At 36.4% G+C, this 25,610-nt stretch overlaps 1 protein-coding gene across 1 annotated transcript in view; it reads left to right on the top strand.

Annotated features, from left to right (window-relative positions):
- Nucleotides 1–20,034, top strand: part of LOC306856653 (actin remodeling regulator NHS-like) — a gene marked incomplete at its 5' end in the record, with an annotated part of 66,229 nt that extends 46,195 nt beyond the window's left edge. Inside the window, 9 exons of the mRNA XM_079396016.1 lie at nucleotides 5,574–5,726; nucleotides 6,895–7,028; nucleotides 7,240–7,284; nucleotides 8,455–8,499; nucleotides 10,256–10,451; nucleotides 11,013–11,144; nucleotides 11,289–14,309; nucleotides 16,101–16,221; nucleotides 16,370–20,034. Of these exons, the coding sequence (XP_079252142.1) occupies nucleotides 5,574–5,726; nucleotides 6,895–7,028; nucleotides 7,240–7,284; nucleotides 8,455–8,499; nucleotides 10,256–10,451; nucleotides 11,013–11,144; nucleotides 11,289–14,309; nucleotides 16,101–16,221; nucleotides 16,370–16,979 (4,457 nt within the window). The 3' untranslated portion in view covers nucleotides 16,980–20,034. The remainder of the gene's footprint in view (nucleotides 1–5,573; nucleotides 5,727–6,894; nucleotides 7,029–7,239; nucleotides 7,285–8,454; nucleotides 8,500–10,255; nucleotides 10,452–11,012; nucleotides 11,145–11,288; nucleotides 14,310–16,100; nucleotides 16,222–16,369) is intronic.
- Between the last annotated feature and the right edge of the window lie 5,576 nt (nucleotides 20,035–25,610).

Raw genomic sequence — 25,610 nt, 5'->3', positions numbered from 1 at the left:
AATGTAAGACCCCTTTGCGGTCTCCTCTCAGAAAACTTACTGTACCAGAGACTAAGAAAAGAATATTCCCAGACTCTTTCTTGAGGAGCCACTTCTGTTTTGTATTACCCTTTCGAGTAATACTGTATGTCCTATGGCTTTTGTTCCAATTGCATACAACAAAGAATTTGTTGCTATAAAATCCAGCGTTTTTCCAAGCATCCATCATCATCAACCCTCCACCCTTTTCTCTGAGGTCTTCTAAGACAGGAAATGCATTTCTGGTATTATTCTGCTGATCACGGCCTGATAAGAATCTGCTAATTCATTGTAAATTAGATATGAAAGGTTGCTTGGATACAGATGACTCTAGTTCAAGGGGACCACTGCACATTGAATACTGATGGGCAGATGCTCCTTTATAGAGGAAAGGAGGAGACAGGAAGCTGGGCAAAAGAGAAAAAGATAGAGGGAGAAATACTAATGAAGCTGTCTTTCACCTTCGTCTCCCTAGAATGACATTTTATGTGTTGTAATGCGTAATATTGTGAATGAATATGGAAAATTTGGGGTTTGACAAGAGTTTTGAAATGTTTTTGAAATCCAGGCTGCATTCTTTGATGAAAAATCATTTGGTAAAAAAATTCAATAATATTCAGAAATACATGACTAGGACAAGATGGCTGCCGCTGTGTTTTTCTGAACTTGTGTAAGGTTTCCAATCAAACTGGAATCTGAAGAATCCTGCCTAAAGTAAAAATTTTATTTTGAAGATTGTGTTAAGAAGAGTCTAATCTACGTTAAATTGCAAAATTGTGGATTTTATTGGTACTTTGTGGAGGTTTTTGGCTTTAGGAGATTTTTGGGCCTAATAGGCCTTGTTGATCAAACCATGCCACCTAAGGCTACAAGCAACAGCACCGAGGAATATATGTCACCATGGTGCAAGTGCGTGAACTGTTGGAACAGCAAAAAGACTTCTATAGAACCTTGCTCGAACAACAAGAAAGAAGTTTCAAAACTTGTGTACAAATCATTGTTGACTCCTCAAACAGAAGGATTGATGACCTGTCAAAGCAAGTTCATGATTTTAAGGTGAGTCTAGAAATGACTCAATAAGAACTTGATGATCTTAAAATCTCATGTAAGACATGGTTTTCAAATTGTAATGAAACCAGGACAGATCTGGACACAATCTGCAAGGCCAAGCAAGACACCAAAATATTGTTGTGGAAGGCATTAAGGAGTCTGTAAGAGAAAAGGTGTCTGAATCTGAAGAAAAAGTGAGAAAACTCTTCAGTGAAAAATTACAGCCGGAAAATAAAGTTGGATTGGGCTCATAGAGTTGGGAAGTCAGTGGTATCATCAGCGAAGCCCCGACCTATTGTGGTCAGATTTTTCTGATTGAAGGATAAACTTGCAGTTTTGAATAAAGAACTTAAAGGGCTCTGGCATTTTTATTAACGAGGACTTCCCTCAAACCATCCGGCAAAGAAGGAGAGAATTACTTCCAGCAATGAAGGCAGCCCGAGAATGAGGTGACATTGCATATCTGAAATACGACAAACTTATTGTTCATCCACCTATCCAAAATCCACCAAAACAAAGGAAGGCAAGTGTTCAGAGTTTGGTTCAATAGATTTATTATTAGTTATTTGTTGTATTTTGATAAGTTAATCACATCTATTGTATATTTCTTTATATACATTATTGATTCCAACAAATTTGTTTTTGAAACTGAGACCTTTAAGCCATTTGATCTTTCTACAGTTGATTCTTATAACTTGGATGTTGACCCAGATTTAAATTATTTTTCATCATTGAATGCTTCAAACTCTTGTAGTTTTTATACTGAAAATCAGTTTAATGATTTATGTAGATCTTTGCCTTCTAATGTTTTTTCTACTTTTCATTTGAATATAAGAAATTTATCTAGGAATTATGATAATTGTATTCATTATTTATCTTTACTTAAACATCAGTTTTCTATTATTGCTTTATCTGAAACATTGTTAAATGAAAACTCTAGAGAACTGTTTAAATTATCTAAATATAACTGTGTTCATTATGTTAGAAAGAACAGGTTGGGAGGTGGAGTATCTTTGTTTATTCATGAAGATTATAAATTTAAAATTAGGGATGATCTTGTCTTAAATTCAGATAGAATTAATGTGGAACATTTATTTGTTGAGCTCTCAATTGGTCATGGAGGAAGAAATATTATTGGTGGTGTTATTTACCGAGCACCTGATTCCAATATTCAATATTTTAATGATACTTTTGCCAACTTACTTGATTTGATAAACAATGAGCATAAATATTGTTATATTTTGGGTGATTTTAACATAAATCTCCTAAAAAAGAAATTTGATACCCCTACAGCAGATTTCCTAAATATTCTTTACTCTAGTTATTATGTTCCTCTTATTCATAAACCTACAAGAGTTAAAGAAAATTCAGCAACTTTAATTGAAAACATTTTAACAAATTCTCTAAGTCAATGAATTAAATCTGGTGTGTTATGTTCAGACTTGTCTGATCATTTTCCTATATTTCACCATTCTGAAATTAGGGTTAACCGGGTTCAACTATCAAAAGAAATTCAGCAAAAGAGAATTATGAGTAAGTTAAATATTTCTAAATTTATTTCTAATTTATTTCTGATTTATAGTAGTTCTTGGGATGATCTGTATAAGGAATATGATGCTGATAGAGCATATCAACCATTTCTGACTGTTATTAGTTCTAGTTTTAATAAATGTTTTCCAGTCAGTAGTTCTGCAAAGGAGCTTAATAAGTCTTGGTTTACAGTTAGTTTACGGAAAATGTTGAAGACAAAGAACAAACTCTATAGAAAATATATTTTAAATCCCACTCCTCTCACCTATAGTGTTTATAAATCTTACAGAAATAAATATAACCGTTCTATTAGATCAGCAAAAAAGACATACTTTGGTGAAAAATGTAAGAAATGTTCAAATGATATTAAATCCACATGGAATGTAATAAATCAGTTGCTGCAAAGAGAATTACCTTCAGACTTTGTGGATGGCAAAAAATTATTTTAATGATCCATTTGACATAGCTCAAAAATTTTATGAATTTTTTGTTAATGTTGGTCATAAATTAGATAATAATATCCCTATTGGTAATGGTGTACCCCTGGACTATATATCAGGAAACTTTCCTATTATCTCTATTTTTAAGCCACCTGAAATTCAGGAAATAAGTGAAATTATTGATGAATTAAAATTATCTTCAGCTGGTCATGATAATATTTGTGTATTTCTTGTCAAACAGGTGAAATGTTCAATATTGCAGCCACTTGTTCACATTTTTTCTCTTTCTTTGAAAACGGGCATTGTACCAGAGGATTTAAAAATAGCTCAATTATTCCTCTGTTTAAAGCAGATGATCCACAATGTTTTGCCAAAATAGATATAGGTCTATAGTTGTTATGTTTATATAGTATATAAGCGGATTCTTTCTCACTTAGACTCAAATTCTATTCTTTATAAGCATCAATATGGATTCCGAAAACCACTCTACTTATATGGCTTTGCTTCACCTGATTGATAAGGTTACCCTTGCACTGGAAAATCAAGAATTTGCTTGTAGTATTTTTTTAGACTTGTCAAAAGCTTTTGATACAGTTAATCATTACATTTTATTGGATAAATTGTATAAATATGGTTTTCATAATTTTACATATAAATGGTTGATGAAATATGTTTTTAATAGAAGACAGTTTGTTTGTTATAAGGGTTGCTATTCTAGCAAAGCAAGTCTACTCTGTGGGGTTCCTCAGGGGTCCATACTTGGACCATTACTATTTCTTATTTATATAAATGACCTGTCAAATGTTTCAAATATTCTTACTCCAGTAATGTTTGCTGATGATACAACCTTAGTTCTCTCTCACTCATATTTTAATTAAGAATGCAAATAATGGTTTACATGCTTGTGCAAATTGGTTTAATTTAAACAAATTATCGTTAAATATAATAAAATCAAGTTTTATCATTTTTAGTGGTAAAAAATATACCCAAAGGATTTATCAAAAATTATTATGGAGTCTATTAAGGTGCCTCAAGTGTCAACTACAACATTTTTGGGAGTATTTATTGATGAGACTTTGAGTTGGAAAGAACAAGCGGATTACGTGAGCAGGAAAATACATAAATCTACTGGTATAATAAGGAGGGTTAGGCATCTTGTTACTACAGAGTGTCTTCTTATGCTTTATTATAGTTTAATTTATCCGTATCTTTCATATTGTAATATTGTTTGGGCGAGTACTCTTCCTACTACTCTTCGAAGAATTTTTGTTCTTCAGAAGCATTTTGTTAGGATTGCAACCCAATCAAACAAATATACTTCATCTGCTTCTTTATTTCATAAACTTCAGGTTCTTACCGTTTATGATATTAATATTCTTCAAATATGTGTTTTTATGTATAAGATATATTCAAGTGAGGGTTGCATTCCAGAGCAATTTATGTATATATATATATAAAATGTATTTTAAAGTAAATTCACAGGTTCATAATTATTTATCATTTTCCTAACGTTCTCACTTGTAGAGGTCAATACTTGATATGATTTAGGGGTGTTAAATTATGGAATTATTTATCTCATCTAGCAAAAAAAAATTCCCCTTTAATATGTTATAAAAGAAGAATAAAAGATCATTTAAATGCTGCTTTGTAATAATTTATGTTGTATTTTATGTACCATATATGGTTTATTTTGAGTATATTCTGTTTTTTTTTTTTTTTTCTCGAGATATGTTGTAATTAATTTGTATCAATATACTTGTTATTGTAATCTAGCTCTTTATTTAGATTCATGAGTTTATTTGTTTTTCATTGTTTAGGTGGAGGCTCTAAATAAGCCCTTTAGGTTTTCTGCCTCTCCCTGCACAGTATATGGATTGTATTATATATTTTTGGTTTGTTTGTTTATTGTGTTTTTATTGTATATATTTACCCTTGTGCAAAATAAACTAAACTAAACTACAAAAAAATATTATTACAATTTAATTTAATATGTTAAAATGTAAATTTATTCCTGTAATGGCAAAGCTGAATTTTCAGTAGCAATTACTCCAGCCTCCAGTGTCACGTGATTCTTCAGACATCATTCTAATCTGATTTTGTGCTATAAACTCATATATTTTTTATTTCTATTTTGTTGTATAAAATGTAATGCATCCTTGTTCAATAAAAGTACTTATTTCTTTAAAACTTTTAAACGGTAGTGTATATCCTATTCACTATAAGGTATTCCTTTTTTGGATTTACATCATTTGGAATTTATTATGAAAGTTTCTCATGGGAAAGTACTGACAGGATTCTGACATAATACAAATTAATGTTCCCTTTGTAGAACATCACAAAGAAATTAAAAAATCTCCTGTAGAAAGTGCATTCAATAGAATCAAATAAGCATTGCAAAAATCATGTAGGATTTTCACTCTGTCCAGTAGGATCTAATCCTGTTCTTAGCAGATTCTTATTTGATAGAAGTTTTAATAAAAATCATGTGCATATTCCAGATTTCTGACCTTGTAACTTCTTTGTCTTTCTCTCTAGCGGTATCAGATCTGGACATTGAGAGTAAACTGACATCACACTATCAGGCTCCATGGCATCAACAACACAACCTGTTCCACACTTGTACACGGCCACCATGTTTGGAAGAGTTACACCGACATGCCAAGCTCAACCTGCGGGCACTACACAGAGGTAATGAGTTTCATTTTTTTGGTTCCAAACAACAGTGCCGTTTCATTTTTATGATTCTTTTCATCCAAACATATCTTATATCACAACAGTTGTAACCAAATTCCCCCTGTGGTTCAGTGGTCTGCTCAGGGCCACAATGGTGATAGATCAGTGTAGAGAAGTGACAGATCAGGATAGATGAGAATTATGATCCTGGAGTTCCCCTCAGGGATCAATAAAGTGTTTCCATGTAGTCCTGAATCTGTTGAAACCGCTCAAACCTTAATGAGAGCAGGTCAAACTATTGCATCACCATATTTTATCTCCCCTTTGTATCTTGCTTTGAGATCTACAGTATTTAGTTTTCAGTATTGAAGGCAAACCGTAAGATACCTTATTAAATTCTGTTCTAAATTAGTGAGTTTGAAGTTGTAGATATATGAAACTATATTAAGCTGGTATATGAGAAAAAAGAAAAAATATCACACATCACCTTAAAATGCCTTATGTTGGTGAAAATCTGATTCATACTGCCACCTTGTGTTTGATGAAATAATTTGCCATTGCCTCAAGTTCAATGTGAATCATCATAGCATAATTTATATTTTCCCCTAGAATCAATTTTACTTCCATCAGTTACACATAAAATGTGACCAGAACATTGATTGTACATTGACAGTATGCAACAAATCCATTAGAGGCCTACTACACATTAACAATTTAGTTAGCAGTTGGCAGTTCGTAAATTCTATAAAACAGAAATTGTTGTAATTCATACTTTAGTTTAGAGTAAAATAGCTCAGCCATCTGAAGAGTGTGTGTTTGTGTGTGTGTGTGTGTTTATGTGGTTTATGAGGACACAAATTTGTATAATGACATGGGTATGACAGAGGTATTACAATATGAAGGTGGTTTATGAGGACACTGCCTATGTCCCCGTAATTCAAAAGGCTTAATAAACATACTAAATGGTATTTTTTTTTTTTTTTATCTACAAATGCACAAAGTCTCCTGTGAGGGCTAAGTTTAGGTGTAGGGTTGGTGTAGGGCAATAGCACACACAGTTTGTTCAGTATAAAAACCATTACGCCTATGGAGAGTCCCTATAAACCACAAAAACCAACATGTGTGTGTGTGTGTGTGTGTGTGTGTGTGTGTGTGTGTGTGTGCGTGCGCATGTACTTTACAGACCAGCGTCAGCGTTCAACCAGCAGAGAGCGTGGTCGGGTCACCATATCAATATCTGTGGCCCCACCTATGCCAACCTTCCCTTCAACTCACAAACTCAGAAGGCGGGAGCAGAGGGGCCGGCATTCACGCCTGGTAAGAACACAACATTTAATCTCCACTCATGTAGAAGAGGTTAAAAAATCAGTGGTTCTCAGCTGGTTTTGCTTCAGAACCCAGATTTTGTGTCAAATGTAAAGTGGTGATCTAACCCAGTATTGATTATCTTAAAACAAGAACTGTTATAAGACCAACTAAATATTTTTGGCCTAAACTTTGGCACGCTCTCTTCTGCCATGCACACCAGGAGAGGAGCGTTAGAGAGAGTGATGTGCAAAACATCCAGAGGAAGGTAAAGACTTTCTCTTTGTTTATATTGTGTGCACATTCTCTGTGATACCATCCCATTGAAATGTATTTTGCCATGTTTCAGGGTTTTTATTTATATTGTTTTAACTTCCTCAGTCCTGGAACAGGAAATATTACGAAACATGTAATTATAGAAATGCTAATAAACCAATATTAAATGGCAAATTACATGAATTCTGTTTATATATATATATATATATATATATATACATATGTGTGTGTGTGTGTGTGTGTGTGTTATGTATATATATATATGTAGTGCTGTCAAGCAATTAATCACGATTAATCACATTCAGAATAAAAGTTTTTGTTTACATAATATATGTGTGTGTACTGTGTATATTTATTATATATATATATATATATACACTGAACAAAATTATAAATGCAACACTTTTGTTTTTGCCCCCATTTTTCATGAGCTGAACTCGAAGATCTACGACTTTTTCTATGTACACAAAAGGCCTATTTCTCTCAAATATTGTTCACAAATCTGTCTAAATCTGTGTTGGTGAGCGCTTCTCCTTTGCAGAGATAATCCATCCACCTCACAAGTGTGGCATATCAAGATGCTGATTAGACAGCATGATTATTGCACAGGTGTGCCTTAGGCTGGCCACAATAAAAGGCCACAATAATTGTCAATAATTGTGCAATTATTAATAATGCATGCCCTATAATGCATTTTTACATTTAACGTTTCAGTGCATAAGTGCAAAGTGTAACTTATGTCAGAACGTTCAGCATACTGGAAATTCTTGAATGAGAAAAAGTATCTTCCTTGTCATCATAACACTCCATAATAATGAACATGACAAATATCAAAGTTGAGTTGAGTTTCTTTCCGACATGCTGATTTTATTCATAAGCTGAGCCTCAAACTCTTTCTATATATGACCAATCAATATTAACTATGAGTTGTGTAGAAACACTTAAAAAATGTCCAGTGTACTAGGTATTTGGAATGACGTTATTTATAATTTATGTTATTTATAATGTACTGTGTTTTACATCTTTAAATGTTTTACATATTTTCATAAGGTAACATGCACAAGAGTAAAATGGGCTGCTGCATGTGATTTTAAAGATTGTCAAAGGGATCTTGGATCTTGGGATCTTTATCTGTTTTGTTTATTGCATTTAACTGCTGCAGGAGAGACCAGCCAAAGAGGCTGAATTCAAACCCGTCCTCAGAAAGGTAAATTACATAATTTTTTTACATTTTTTATTTGACAACAGGGCTCCTGACCTCTATCTGTGTTTTTGTTTTTTTATTTTTAACTAAAGTACAGGTTTTGCCAAGATAATCGGATGGGTGCCAGATTGATTCAAGTCCTTCCATAACAATTCAATTTAGCAAATTCCTTCTTCATCAGATTACAGCCTTTCATTTCAGCATGTATGTTGCAGACTTGAACCCCAAACATCTCAGTGTTCAAGGTTGTTCACAAAAAAACAGTTCCAAAAGAGAACATGTCTGTGTTGTTTTGTGTGTGTATATGTCACATTCCGCACAACATGTGCTCACCATGGACTTCTCAGAAACATCATATCAGACTTTTTTTTATCAAGCACAACTTTTTGTCATTTGTTAAGTTCTGTTTTCCATCTTTTAATTTTAGTTTCAGCGTTCCCGTTCCTCCTCCCCTTTACAGTGTTGTTACTACATTCCCTGGATTAGAAAGGTATTTTGCCCCATTAAAGACTACTTATTACCTCTTGCTCCTAATAATTTATTTTTCTTCTTTGTTTTAACGTGATTAGGGTCGAACAAGACTTCCTTGAGATGAAAATGCTTCATGTCTGTTCATGGCCATTCAGCCAGTTAGCAGTATCAGCTAGCAGGATCTGCGAAAATATGTATTTAGGATTGCTGATAAAAAAAGTTGATAGAACTCAAAAATCTGCTGAAGCTGGTTGCCTTGAAATTTTAAGTTGGCTCAAAGTTTTTTTTTTTTTTACAGTGCAGTAAATCCTAATGATCATGAAGTAAATTACTTCATAAGGATGTGTTTGCATTTACTGTATAAGCAGAATCAGTTAAAGAATATGCTATTGTATAAATGACGGTTTATGTGATTTGTTAAATAGCACCATGTTAAGTGGGACAGCTCAGTATCATTTGTTACATTATATTGAGATATATTGAAATATTTGATGCTATATTGCATTTGGAGTATTACAGAGGGTTCTGATATGGTAAGATCATTCCTTCTATTCCACTGCTTTTTGTGTGAATAAAACCTTGGATTTCCTTTCTGAATTATTTACTCCCTAGGGTGCAACCTGGCCTTCATGAAAGACATTATTTTATACATTTGCATGCATCCATAGAAAAAAAAATCATACTGTCTCTTTGCCGTTTCATCTATTCTTCTTCTCTCTGTGTGTGTGTGTCTTCTGCCTCATAATCAAAGCTGCATTTCTTATCAACACAGAAAAATGGGAATTTGGCAATACATGTATGTATGTAGATGTCAACTTAATACATCTGGTCCCAAAAACTATTTGGACCCTTAAGCCTCATTTATGCATGAATGTCTGCATTGAAAAAACAAAGTTTGTTTTGAGAAAAAAATAAAGGGTTAGTTCACCCAAGAATGAAATCACTCACTTGCCTTTGACTTAGAATTTCTTTCTTGTTTTGAATGTAAAAGAAGATATTTTGAAGGACTTAGGTAACCAAAAAGTTGCTGGTCCCTTTAGGCATCCGTTGCCACTTGGTTTGTTATTTTGGATATTTTTTGGATATTTCTAATGCAGTGAAATCCATACATTAAGTGTGACTCCAAAAGTGTCTGAAGGTTTTTGGGGCCACTGTATAAAACTTATGATCCTGTAGATACAATTTTGTCTTTACATTTATCTGTGTGTTTACAGTATGTGAATTGTATTATAAATTGTCAATCTTGTTCTGAGTACAGTTTAACAGTTCTAAAATCATCCCGTATTAGGCTGGAACCAATACAGAAACAGATGGCGAATTGCCAGTGATGAGCCATAGGCCTAAATGTCCTGTTCCCAATGTACCTACCACCTTGGACAAAAAGAACAACTGGTCCAAAGCCCTGCCTCTCCCCACTCCAGAAGAGAGAATAAAGAATGACTCTCAAGTGATTTCATCCTGTATCATTCCAATAAATGTTTCTGGTAAGCAACATTACTTCAGATTCAGTACAACCTAAAAACACCAACAATATGTGTGGACCACAAAACCAGTCATAAAGGTCAATTTTCTGATTTCCAATTGAGATCTATACATCATCTGAAAGCTGGATAAATAAGCTTTCCACTTATGTGTTTGTTAGGATAGGACACTATTTGGCCAAGATACAACTATTTGAAAATCTGAAATCTGAGGGTGCAAAAAAAAATCTAAATATTGAGAAAATCACCTTTAAAGTTGTCCAAATTAAGTTCTTAGCAATGCATATTATTAATCAAAAATTAAGTTTTGATATATTTACTGTAGGAAAAGATTTTTAGGATAATGATTTTTGGCATAAAATAAAAAATCAATAATTTTGACCAATACAATGTATATTTGGCTGTTGCTACAAATATACCACAGCAACTTAAGACTGCTTTTGTGGTCCAGGGTCACATATATGTAAAATTAATTCAAAAAGAATTTAATAGTGTGGAATATTTCACCTACTCTTAACTACTTCTGAGCTTAACTACTTCTGAGACTGTTATTTTTCTTCACAGGTGTTGGATTTGACAGAGAAGCAAGTGCTCGCTGCTCTCTTGTTCACTCACAGTCGGTTCTACAGAGACGCCGGAAACTCAGGAGAAGAAAAACGATCACTGGCATCCCCAAACGAGTTCAACAAGACATGGGTATGGCCAAATGATGCTTTGCATCTAAAGTCCAAGTTCATCAAAGCAATTATTATTTTAATTTAACACCCACAGGTCACATTTTCTTCAATTTTATCTTCATATAGATCTAGTTTAAGTATTGGTTTTCTGATTTCCCTGTAGATTCTGACGAATCACCTGTGGCTAGAGAGAGAACAGTGATCATCCATGCCAACCCCAACAAGTCATTGTGGCATGAGGAGCTCTCCTTGAGTGGCCGAGTACTGCTCACCAAGGACTCTGGCTGTCAGACAGATGACTTCTTGATTGCTGCTCCATCCCGGAGGCGTATCCGTGCCCAGAGGGGTCAGGGAATTCCAGCCTCTCTCTCACACTCCACTGGAAACATCACCTCTCTGCCAGATCACTCTGATACTGTGTATACTGCAACATCATCCACTCGTGTCCGTTCTAGAAGTCTACCACGTGAGGGTGGCCGGCTTCTGGATGAGGACCAAGATGACAGTGATGATGATGATGATGATGATGATGATGAAGATGACGAAGAGGAAGATGAAGAACTCTCTCCGTATGAAGCTGAGGACTTCCTACCAGGTCCAGGACAGAGAATTCCGAAGGATGAGGAGGAGAGCACTGATGACCAGGCCATGCCAGAGCTCCAGTTTGGAAGCCTCAAGCACATGCAGCATTCGGAGAGCCCTGACCACACATGGATTGAGAGAGGCAGATCTAGACTCCCACGCAAAGTTGACATGGGGAGCTGTGAGATTTCCTCCAGCTCTGATACTTTCAGCAGCCCCATCCACTCTGCCTCCACTACAGGAGTGCTAGGCAGCCAGATGGACCATAAAGAGGATCACCAGTCCTCAAGCGGTAACTGGAGTGGAAGCAGCTCCACTTGCCCATCGCAGACATCTGAAACTCTTCCGCCTGCTGCCTCGCCTCCCCTGACTGGATCCTCACACTGTGATTCAGAACTCTCCCTCAATACTGGATCCCATGTCATTGATGACACCACTGGCTTCATAATTGATCCCTACTACATTGACAAGCCACAAGGACAGGGGCAGCGTTCCAATTCTTTTACCTCATCGGCTACTGATCAGATGGATGATGCAGGGGTCAGCACTGCTAGTGATGGTGAGTGGAACTGCACCCAGGACCAGCAGGATCAGCCCTGCCCCCAAGACTTCAGCCCAAAGCATTCCAGAGAGGATGAGAGTGGTGTCAGCTGCCCCAGTTATTCAAGTGGGGAAACTTACGAGAGTTTCAGTGACCAAGCATCCGTTAGGAAATCTGAGATGCCCTACACCGTTGACACTGAAGGATTTTATTCCTCCATGCACTTTGACTGTGGTCTTAAGGGTAGCAGAAGCTACTACAACTATGCAGCCATTGACCCTGACTGTGGCCCAAGTGGAAATATAGCACCTGGCATGGGTGAATACACTCAGTCAGAGTATAGAGCCACCAGTACACTGGGCAGACCATGTCTCTCCTTAAAAAAACCAAAGGCCAAGCCACCCCCACCAAAACGTAGCTCTTCATTAAAGGAAACAAGCAGTGGTGTGAACACTCTAGAGCAGGACGAACCAAAGATTACTTGCGAGTTGCCGCTGCCCTTGTCTTCCAGGCAGATGAAACTGCATCTGGTCTTGGCTGATTCTGCAGGGCACCTTGACACTGCAGGTCTTGAGTCACTTGGCGCATGGGGAGTGGAGAATGTCAGGGACATGCTTGACTGCTCCTCTCCATTCAGTTCCTCAGACACACATTCATTCAAGGATGAAGGTGCTGTGCAAGCAGACTATGCAGACCTCTGGCTCCACAATGACTTGAAATCAAATGACCCTTACCGGTCTCTGTCCAACTCTAGCACTGCTACGGGTACAACTGTTATTGAATGCATCAAACCACCAGAATGTGCAGAAATGCAAGCCTGTCAACCCAGGTCCAGACCTACTTCTCCAACTCTTCCTCCACCTGAAGGTCACTTCAAGCTGGCTTCCCCTGAAAAGTTGATGGGCTTGGCATCCCCTTCCAGTGGATATTCTAGTCAGTCAGAAACACCTACATCATCCTTCCCCTCAGCTTTCTTCCCAGGACCCCTGTCTCCAACAAGTGGCAAAAGGAAACCCAAAGTCCCTGAAAGGAAGTCCTCACTTTGTTCCCTACAACAGCCACAGCTTTCAGTCCGAGACCCAGGCATTTCCTCTAGGAGGGAAACTGACTTCCATGCCGTACCCCCCAGTCATCTTGATCTAAGTGCTCTTCACAGCAAGCACTTTTCTCACAGAAATCAGATGCACATTATCCACCAGAATAAGCAGAAAGCTGCCATTGCTGCGGCTGCGGCTGCAGAAGCTCGCACTGCAGCCGCTGCTGCTGCTGCAGAGGCTCGCACTGCAGCTTCTACTTCAGAGAGTGCAACAAGCACAGTACCCAGCTCAGCCCATTTGGCCATCACTCCAACTGTTCTTAGATCAGTCCAACTGCGATCTATTTGTATATTAGCTGAAGGGAACCAAGGTTATGATCTGGTCAGTGCAAATCCAGTAACTCGTCCCAAGTGTCCCACAGTAATAACTGATGTCCCATCCTCTAGCAACAGGCACAACAGGAAACCACCAGCCTACAAACCCCCTGCGGCACAGCTCTGTGATTCACAGGTTCCACCGGTGGAAAACATTGTTCTTCCCCAGGAGGAAGTGAAAGTGAGACAGGAGAGGCTTGGTCCTGGTACTTACTGGGCAATGACTGCTTTTAGAACTCCTGTAGACCCTACTCCTGAAAAAGAAGACTCTTCGACAAAGTCATCTCAAGGTCCTGAGCAAGAACAAGACCGCAGAAAGTACCCAGATGTGCAACTGACATTGTCACCAGAGAGACTAAAACAAGATCTAAATCAGCTATCATGGACAGACCCTTCAGCACAGCCCATGTGTTCGGCCAGCACAATGCCGCCCCCCGCTTACAGTGAAATACAGAGGAGCAATTTTGTACTGTACAACAGCCCTGACAAAGTGCCTGTTTCAACTCAAGAGGCATCGCACACTTACACAATCAGCGATGTACAAGGCCAAGAAGAGGATTATGAGACATCAGGTGTCGCAACCAGAAGTGCCTCACAGGACATAAGGGAAGAAGGCTCGACCCCGGACACAGAGGACTACTTCAGCAAGGGTAATTGTCCTGAAAAAAAAAACTTTTACTTAACAAATGTGATTTATTTTACCATGACTGTAGCTAATAATAACAAGTACTGTCAACATGGCTCGTTTTTTTCTGTTAGTGTTTTAAATCAGCTTCTCAAGCGCATATTCCAGGGTTGGGAAGGTTACTTTTCAAATGTATTTCACTACAGATTACAAAATACATGCTTTATGACATATTTTGTAACATATTTTGTTAGATTTCACAAGTTTAATAACTTAATAAATTCTAAATGCATAAATAATATTATGCAATTCTTTTTTTAAATATAACATTTTGAACAATGAAATATAAAATGATGGGGAGGGAAATAAATTATGTTTTATGAAACATAAATATGAATATAAATATGAAACTAAAACCACCAGTAGGTGGTGGCAAATATTACATTCTTAATGAATGAGTCATGGAATCATTCTATTTGTTCAAAAGGACCAATTCATTAAGGAACTGAACAAGTGATTTATGAATGTAATTGAATCATTCGCTCAGCCAGTTCGTTTGAAATGTGGATTCATTCAAGAACCAATCAGCACTAGGTTGCTCTCAGACATGCAAGTCTTCTGTGTATTTATCTCAAAGGCAGTAGTTATTTTCATTAAGTGCAAATAGCATTAGATGGTACTTACTAAGTGTAAATAGCATCTGCCGCTATGTAACTTACACCAAGTGCAAATATCCATAATTATATTTACACTTAAAAAGGTAGTAAAAAAATGTAAAAAGGTAGTATTTTCTTTGCAATAAGTGTAATAGTAATTAGATGCTTTATTTATACTTACTACAAATAGTGGCAGATATTGTTGTAGTACATAATAAAACAGTATGCATTTTAAATGCAAATTACAATTAAATGTATTAATGGATTCTGCCTTACTTTGTTCTCTCCCTACACCTAACCCTACCACTGTACTCAATAAACACTTCTTCAACAGCCATCTTTTGTAATGTCCAGACATTGGTGGGTGTAGCTACTCTAAATTGTTTCTGCCAACAAGGAGGGCTATTAATGTATGTCACTTAATATTAACTTATTGTTTTTGAATTGCATATAATCAGTATGACGTTTTGGAATTGTGCTAATATTCAGGAAAGCAGGACTCTTCTTCTTCAACTGATATTGCTTAAAGGGATAGTTCCCCCAAAACTGAAAATGTTGTCATCATTTACTCACCCTCATATCATTCCGAACCTGTGTGAGTTTCTTTGAACATAATGTAAAAGAAGATATTTTGAAGAATGACGGTAATCAAACACTTGATGGTCCCCATTGACTTCCATAGTATTTCTTTCCCTTCTATGGATGTCAATGGGGGTTAACAGCTGTTTGGTTCTTCAAAATATCTTTTTTTGTCACACATTTTATTTTAATATTAAATTAAATAAATGCTATTTAAATTCAAAGTAATCACTTAAAATGTAACTATAACATAATACAGTTACTCATATTTTGTTTTAAATATGTAATGACATTACATGTATTCATTACTCCCCAATCCTGTGCATAATATAGTCACATGACACAACAAACTCCATGCAACTCCAAGTTGGTGATTGTTTTCATTTCACCTCTAACGGGCGATATTCAAACTATACTATAGGAACTATAGGACCAGATCTGTCCATAAAGCTATATTGATATATTGGTCAGTCTCAACATGATTTTTTTACTAGACTGATTTCACATTCAAGCTGTTGAATGCATAACTTTATTTCAAAAGCTAATTGAGCTTGACGTATAAATGCTTTGTATGTTGACAGATTCAACTCCCAGTGACAATTCAACCTCTCCTTTGACTGATGACTCTAAACCTGATGATGATGTTTTCCCATCCCCCAACAAACTACGCACAACTGAAGATCTGTTTGCTATGATACACAGGTAAGCATGATTGTTTCACATTCAAGTGCCCTATTTTGTGTCTCCATCTTATGTTCCATATGTCTTACGATGTGACATTGGTTGATATTTCATGCGATCATTAAAACTTTTATGTGACCGAAATACACTTTCAACCAAATGACTGCAGATCTAAAAGGAAAGTGCTGGGACGTAAAGACTCGGGGGAGATGAGTGGAAAAAGTCGGCCTGGTGTAGCACCTGCAACCGCAACCGCTCCTGTCAGCAATCCTACTGTATGCCCGGTCACCCCTGCTGCCTCAGTCCCTTCAAACAGCTCTCAGCGAGCCTCAGGACCCATCTACAGGAGTGCCAAAAAGTCCAGTACATCCAGTGAGGAGTTCAAACTCCTGTTGCTAAAGAAGGGTAGTCGCTCAGACTCAAGTTACCGCATGTCTGCTACGGAGATCCTCAAGAGCCCCATCGCACCCAAGACTCAAGGAGAGCTGCTACTAGAGGCTGCAATGCAAACAGAGGAGCCCCCCTTACCTCTCCAGGATTCCACTATCAGTGGAGATCCACTTCCAAGCCAGTTCCCTAAGACCAACGGTGAAGGATTCTCCCCAAAAACACTTACCATCTCAGCTGCCTCCAGACAGGGACGTTCCAGAATTCCACCTGCAGCAAACAGCAGTCGCTATAGCACGCGAAGTCGGCTGTATACTGCCCCAATGCAGGCCATATCAGAGGGAGAGACTGAGAACTCAGATGGAAGTCCACATGATGATCGCTCCTCTTAGTGGTATAATCATTTCTTTAACCACTTAGAAAAATTATAAATCTTTTATAATACAAAAACATTCTATTTGAACTGTATGAGAGTGCTGTATACATATTATGATCTACCTTAGTTTTCTCCCCTGATGTTTGTGGTTTGAAAAAAAAAAAAAAACATTGATTTCTTTAAGCTCCTTTTGTATTCTATAAGAAGAAGAACTTGAATTTTTCGCATTACCATTTCTCATTGAGAGCTATGATTTTCATCATAATCCCACGCTTTTATGCTCACAAAATGAGGTTAAATTAGTTCTTTAACAAGATATTGAAAGATAACATTTTAATATAGAAAATTATATTTCCATCATCCATCACAATTACATGCATATGTGGATGCGGATGCTCTACTAATGATAATTGCACCATGGCCTTTCTTAGCAGGGTGTGCAAGGGGAAAGATTTCTGAGAAAAAGAAAGCTAGAACTGTTATGAACATGGTTCTAATAGTAGACTGGTTTGCAAAACCATCAGTTCTTTTGCACTTAATTTGGTTAATTATACCTTGAAATATACAACAACTTGAAATATACTGCTAAATAACAAGGCAAGCAGACAAAGCAATCCAGTTTTAGTTTAGTGAAATGTAATGGAACGTACAATACATGTCAGAATCTTCATGCTGTCTGAATCTCAAACTGTCAAACAGCATTCCAACAACTGTTGTTTAATTTACCTTTTCTTCAAAGACCCAAATTGGGTTGTGTATTTTTGTCACAATTTTCAGGTGTCATCATGTATATTTACTTAACCAACCAACATGGAAGATTTTTGTGACTGCAGAAGAAGTGAGGACCTCAATCTCAATGTATTCTGTGAATACCCTTAAAATCAAGCGTACTGTTCATTTGGAGGAGAATGGATTCACTTTTAAAGTGAAACTCTTCAGAGTTGGAGGTCTTCTCAGAGTTCAAAACTCATAGGAATTAGCTAGATTTGTCAAGCCTACACTGTGCCACTGAAGGGAAGGTGACATGCTGTGAAAAGATTGATTTTTGGTCATCCGTCTCTGATGAACGCTCTTTCACTGTGGTCGTAATTCAGTTTCTTCATCCTTTGTACAGCATGCAATAAAACACAAGAACATGTCACATCTCCACATAAAATGTATTTCCACCTTCACTTGAATTTGTTGAGTTTGTGCTCTGTTCAGTAAATGTACAAAATGTGTGAGATTTGTTGAAATTTGCAGTTTTACATCACTGTATACACAGTTAGAGTTTTTTCCCTTAAGTGGAGGAACTGGACAATCTAATCTAATGAAGCACTATTTGTGTACAGCTGAGTTTTGAAAGAACAGACTGAGGCATAAATATGGGTCCATTTTGTTGAAATGATGATATAATTTTATTTAGGGATTAATGTAATGTCAGTACTGATTGATATCTCAATCTCTGAGATGGAAATGAAAATGACTGCAAGAAGGCAGGAGTGGTTCATTGCTCATCTGTATATTTATAGATGATTGACATAATATTTCAGCCTTTATTCTGAACTGTCATTGATTTGTTGTGTACTGTCATGCTCAAGAGGTTTGAGAATTGATTTATTTTTGTTTTATACCGAGAAACCTTCCCGGATATTCTGAGACACTAACAGAACTAACAGATATTTTGTCATTAAATAGGATCTGCAATGTGCCACGTCTTATTTCTCCTTTAATACAACTCTGTCTGATGGTTGTCGCAATTAGCTTTGCTTTATACCTACAATTTTGGAAGTACAGACTACTTTTTTCTCCTTTGTGTCCATGTACTAGAACTAAATCTATGAAATCTTCTTTTAGATTGCAACATTTAATATAAAAAAAAGTATTTTTAATTATGGGATATTTTATCCAGAGAATTATTTTGTTAATAAATTTGGAAAAGAATAATTATAAAGCTTTATTTAAATAAAATAAGAAAAAATATTTCATATCAGGGGTGTATCGGCCAATGATGAAGATACCGAACTTGTAAACATTTCTAATTAGCTGTAAACTTGCATTCTCAACAAATAAGCTATTCTATGTTAAACGACTGTAATTAAATGTTTTGGTGCTTTGAATTCTATACCCAGGCCATATTCTGTCATTGTTGCCATGGGGGGGTGTCATCGATATCATCAGCTTTCTTTTCATACTTTTCTCTCAGTGCTTGTGATGCAATTGCAGTCATGAAAACAACACTCGTGACGACTCAAAAATTCAGATATGTAGCAACGATTGTCTTTTTCTATTTTCACAACAGTAGCCACATTTGAAGTATCAACCTAGTTAACTGTACTGTAGTGAAGCTAACCAGTCAGTTTAGGCCTTATTTGCTAAATATTAAAGAAAAAAAATGTTATCTGTATCATAGTTATTTTACCTCAAATACAGCTTTGGACTGTTTTAAACCGGCACAAGTTACTATACAAAAATTATCATATCAATAAAGAACAAAAGTGTAACAGGAAACAAAAAGACACTACACAATTATTTTATTGGTTTTCTTTTATCATCATAATCCATCTTTTCATTTTTCTAGACACCTTTTGCCGAATTTCTCTGCATTAATGGAGAAGCACAGACTTTTTTGTTTGTTTATTTGTTTACCAAAGGGTTTCAAATGTGTATTGGTGTGAAACAAATAACAAATTATAATTAATTAATTGACAAAATAAAAAAATGAGGGTTAAAGTGAAAATGTCTAACAATAAGATGCATCTCATTCAGTTACAATAAGCAGGAAGCAAATCTCATTCTGCGTACAAGCTTCACTTCAAGAGATTTGAATCCATTTTGTATTTTTGTATAAACATGTACAAATGATCTTTTTAAAGTGAAAAGGAGAAAAGACACCGTTTCATTTTGTAAAATGTTTTAAAAGTTTACATTAATTCCAAGGCTTTGTATATTTTTGAGATGTGCGACTCTCTCATTCCTGTATTTATTTTTTAGTAAACATTGTGGGAATTTCATTGTAAATTTGAACCATTTCTTGCCAGCTCAAGTGACTGCTTAGTAACTGTGCATAGAGAAAACCAATAAATGTGACTGCATTGAAAAATAACTGGATGCCTGAAGTATGATTTACATATTTACTGTAAGCATTTTGGAGAACGCCACAAGAGGAGACTGTTTCTCCATGAAACATAATTCTCACAGAAATGTCTCAAGTAGGCCTATGCATTTTCGTTCATACATAGAATCATTGAACGTTAAGTTTAACATCTTGTGTCTGTCTTTTTAACGATTTTTGTTTCTCCAGCTGCACAGTGAAGCTTCAGGTAGACCAGGATGAGATTTACAAAGAAGGTTAAGCGGCTTTGGCAGAAGGGTGAAGCGATTTCATGGAGCCTCCCCTTGTAGCGCTTTCAGTCAGGTAGCCTAGAGGGCGAAATATGTCCGGATTTCGCCCGCAAATCTTCGATTAACAACCTTTAATTATTAATTAGCATGCATGAAATATATCAGTTAGGCCTAAACACTGATAGTATTCCAAACAGCTTTTTTGCACCCTTAAAAGTCACTTCGGTGTAGGGAAGGCAATTTGTTGGGACGTTCCAAACCAAAGTGATGACACTTAACAAAGGGCCCTTCCAGAAGTCCTTTAGTGAGGGGAACATGCAATGGTCACTTAAAGGAAGTGATTTTCGTTTGAGATCGTGTGATGTTGGATTAGGAGTTATTGCTATATTTAAAGCTACAGTCCGTAACTTTTGCCTCTTTGTCGCCATCTCTGTTTGAAAACCTAGAATTGCAGTTTCTTGCTGAATTATCTTCCGTGCGTGGGCTTGTGATCCGGTTTTCCGGCATGGATCCAGCGCGGATGAATCTAATGTTTTGATGCATTCACATGTAGCTGTCAGCCACCGCACCGGTGTGGATATTTACTGTACTTCGCAATCACAGATTTTAGCCTATGTCTTGGAATATATGGCCCAAATAAGAATTTTCACCATATATTGCCATCTGAACAAGTAACAAGTCTGCCATGTTTGTTCTGCCCAACTGAGCATTACAATAAATCACGCTACCAATGGTGATTTAATCTAAAGCTCGGTTAGCTCATATCACATCTAACTGTGAAAAGTATTATCATTGTTATACTTTGTTCTCAAATTATTAATGTTAACAACATCAGCATTGCATGACTATGAGTATAGTGTGTATCAATGTGTAAATTTCAATTTCTGTACAGTTTCATTTCTAACTGTCATACAAATTTCATATTAAGCAATTCTTTTAACCCCAAAAGCAAACTATGCTCCCTTCGAACTGGTTTTCTTTAAAATACAAATCTTGTGTAATCCCAGGCTATCTGTAATCAGAAGCACATTTACAACTGGAATATAATTTAATTTCATTCACATGTGTTTCATAAACACATAATACTTTCTGGATTACAATCCGCCATCAAAATGGTGATAAGGTAAGGTGATAGTTTTGAACACTGGCTGGTTATGTACTTTCTCAAATATTGATTTTGGATAATTTTTAACCAAAAAGAAGTTACGGACTGCAGCTTTAAGGAAAGTTGGGATTGAGTTTGACTTAACATGTAGAACAAAACAAGTGAATTTGTTTTTATTTTAATGTAATATTTTGAGTGATGGAAGTATGATTTAAGAGGTAGTGTATAAGCAAGTTTAAGCAAATTTAGTTTTAAAAAAGTTTAATAGTAAACAATTAGGCAATATTTGAATCAAATAATAATAATATAGTAAGAAATATTTATTTCCAATAAGACTGATGGAGTGCTGAAAACTGCACGCACACGCAGAGTTGTCAAGTTAACATTTTGTCAGTCATTCCTGGCCTTCTCCAAGGAAGTTCCAAACGCTTGTACACAGTATTGCCACGAGTCCAGAAAAGTGAACCCAAAACGTTTCAATCACTTCCAGGTGGCTGGACCTAGTATAGGTCATAAACCCCGCCCTCTCCACGTAATCTAATGGAAAGTGAGACTTATTAAATAATTAACTAATTAAATAATCAAATTACACTTCAAATAATTTTTTCTGTCACTTTTTGTAGTACTTATCACACTGATGTATATCAAAGTGTTCATGTTTCTAATAAGTTAGATTTTATAGACTAATTATGCTATAAAAACTGGGAATGGCATCATGATTGTTAGTTTACGATTGGGTCTGTGGGAGTTTGGGTCGGATTTTGATACCATAGCTCCACCTCACATCACGACTGCAAAGACTCAGGCTCCGAATGAATCACTACTGCGCAGACTCTAGTTAAAAAAAAAGAAAGGACTTTCTTTCCCTTCAAAGAAAGTAGAGCATAGGGATGCTCACTTCTGTTTGGAATTTGCTGATTACTTAAAAAGCGTACTCTTACTGAGTGAGATGTCACTGTGACAAAGTGAACAAAGCTCCCATGATCCGTGAGGCTTTTTAAACTTTCCATAAGAGATTAGACAGGAGCCATTGATAAGTGATTAAGCGCTAGACAAGATATGGCTGGAGGGTGTTATTCAGAGGTGGACCCTTTGGCCCCAGAGGGTAGTGCACAGCATTGTTGAAGGTCATGGCAGTCTTTGAGGCTGAATGTGGGATCTTTTAGAAGCAGGAGACCAGAGATGACATGAGGCAACAGACCACCATCACTTCTGACACAATATGGAGTTACTTTTGTGTCTTTTTTTATTCAATCAAACATATTGTGTTTGAGAGCAAAACTAATTATATTGTAATTAAAAAATAAAAGATTGCAAATAAAAATTCTTGCTAGGATTTTTTTATTATTAATTACAAACAAAGTAATTGATAACAAAACATTGCATTGCAAATATTCTATGCAGTCCTGCACTTTTCATTATGCACCCATTTATTTTGCTTGTGAGTGAGCTGCATCTCAGTAAGTGGTAACTACTGTATGCACCAGAATGAAAGACGTGTTTCTATTGTTCACTCTCACGCTTGGTGCAATAGTTTGGCCAGACCCACTGCACGGTCCTGGAGATGGTGCGTTTTAATACAGGGGCTTAATACACAGTCTAATGTCCAAATGTAATCTATATTTCGATAATTTTCACTGTAACAATTTCAATGGACATTCAACTTATAGTTCAACATATAGTTGAATGAGCCAAGTCATTTCGGAGCATCCTTTCTAAGCCATGTTCAAAGGTGCATAATGAACAGAACAGAGAGCAAAATAAATGAGTGCATACTGAAAACTGCATAGAATATTTATTTGCAATGTAAAGAATTTAGTTATCAATTACTTTATTTTTGTAAACAAAACCCTAGCAAAAACCCTAGCAAGAATTTTTATTTGCAATCTTTTATTTTTCAATTGCAATATTAGTTTTGCTCTCAAACTGTATGTCTGATTGAATAAAAAAGGCACAAAAATAACTCCATAGACCTTCATCTACAAGAGATGATTCAGATGACAAAGCAGCACAGTTTGAACTGAGTGTTCTGCAAGACTGTGCTGTTTCTTCTGTTTCCGGTGATTAACTTTTAAAAAGCAACTGAGCCACGCTATAATTAATTAACCAATCTCTTTACCTTCAAACTTCTTCAAAATTCAGCCCACTAGCACACCAATGACCTCAGCAACCTTGTTGGTCCCTTATCCATTTGTGGTCCCGTTACCTGTACCATTACCCATACCAATCCCAATCCCTATCCAAAATGGAGTTTAAACTCAAAAACTTTTTTTAAAACCTCCAAAAGTGGTTCTATGATTGAGAAAAGCACAATGACCTCGCCTACCATCTCTTGCTGTACCAGAAGCACGGCCTGCCCTGTATTTCCACATACACCGTCAGTCTCTCAGGAAGAGGTGCTTGACCTCTCAATTAAGGCAACCCAAACTAAGCGGGAACATGTTTTATCTGCTTCACTAAACTCAGCACTGGATCTGTCTGTGGTACGCTCGAATAGTAGACTTCAGAATGGACGAAACACATGGACAGTACATGAAGGCAATGGAAGCAACATCACATGCTCAAAGTATGACTACAATGGCAAGACTGTGTGCCCAACTCAAACAGTCAAAGTCATTGTGTCACCCACAGAGACCGCTCCTGCCCCTTTATGCGACAAACGAAGAGGTTTCTCATGGGACTACATAATAAACTCACCCATGAAACCAGGATACTGTGCCACAGGACAGCTCTAGGAAACTGTCCACAGCTCACCCTCCTTGTAGTGAACCACAGAGACAGATCTTAAACAACAAAAATGTATATTTCAAAAGGGACGGGTCAAAAAACATGCATGAAGACACTCCTCCATTAAAAAAATAGCATCTAGCTTATTTTCTGCCCTGAAAATAGTCAAAATTTAGCATATGCTATATGTAGTATTAGTTTTTGTGATATTGCAGATATTTTATTTATTTTATTATTTGGCAAGGTAGCCCAGTTTTATTAATCTTTAGTCATAATATTGATTATTATAAATGAATGTACATTCTGTTAGAATATACAAAAGTTCAATTAAGTTAAAGTTAAACTAAAATCTGTAGCTAAAATGCAATAATGATATATTTCATTAATAACATAAATACAATATAAATTTTATATATATATATATATATATATATATATATATACAGGTGTCAATTTGAATATCGTGAAAGTTTTTTTTTTGTTGTAACATTTCAAAAAGTGAAACTTTCATATATTCTAGATTCATTAAATGTAAAGTAAAACGTTTTTAATTTAACGTAAAAAGTGTTTTTTTAAAAAAAAATTTATGATTAGAGCTTACAGCTCATGAAAGTCAAAAATCCAGTATCTCAGAATATTAGAATATTTCCAGAAAAAGGATTTGCCAAACAGAAAAGTTCATGTTCTTTAAAATATGTTCATTAATGCACTCAACACTTGGTCGGGGCTCGTTTAGCACAAACTCCAGCATCAGTGAGGAATGGCATGGAAGCGATCAGCCTGTGGCTCTACTGAGGCACTACTGATCCTTCAGCTCGTCTGGATTGTTGGATCGACTGTTTCTCATCTTTCTCTTGAAAATATCCCATAGGTTCCATATGGGGTTCAGGTCAGGCATGTTGGCTGGCCAATCCAGCACAATAATATCATGGTCAGCAAACCATGTGGAAGTGGTTTTGGCACTGTGGGCAGGTGCTAAAGTCCTGCTGGAAAAGGAAATCAGCATCTCCATAAAGCTTGTCAGCAGATGGAAGCATAAATTGCTCCAAAATCTCCTGGTAGATGCCTGCTTTGACTTTGGACTTGATAAAACACAATGGACCAACACCAGCAGATGTCACTGTACCCCAAATAAATAAAAGGGATAAAGGGAAGTGGTGTGTGGCCAAGTATGGTGACCCATACTCGGAATTTGTTCTCTGCATTTAACCCATCCAAGTGTGCACACACCCGGACTGCAGCACCAGGGGAGCAGTAGGGGTTCGGTGCCTTGCTCAAGGGTCTCACCTCAGTCATGGTATTGAGGGTGGAGAGAGTGCTGGTTATTCACTTCCCCCACCTACAATCCCTGCTAGACCTGAGACTTGAACTCATGACCTTCAGGTTACAAGTCGAACTCTCGATCCATTAGGCTACGACCACCCTATCATCATATATATCACACGCACATACAAATTTAAACCCAAATGAAATGGTCATTTTTTTTTTTTA

Source organism: Barbus barbus (assembly GCF_936440315.1).
Source record: "Barbus barbus genome assembly, chromosome: 37".
Lineage (NCBI taxonomy): Eukaryota > Metazoa > Chordata > Actinopteri > Cypriniformes > Cyprinidae > Barbus > Barbus barbus.
This window is presented reverse-complemented; position numbering and strand designations above follow the sequence as displayed.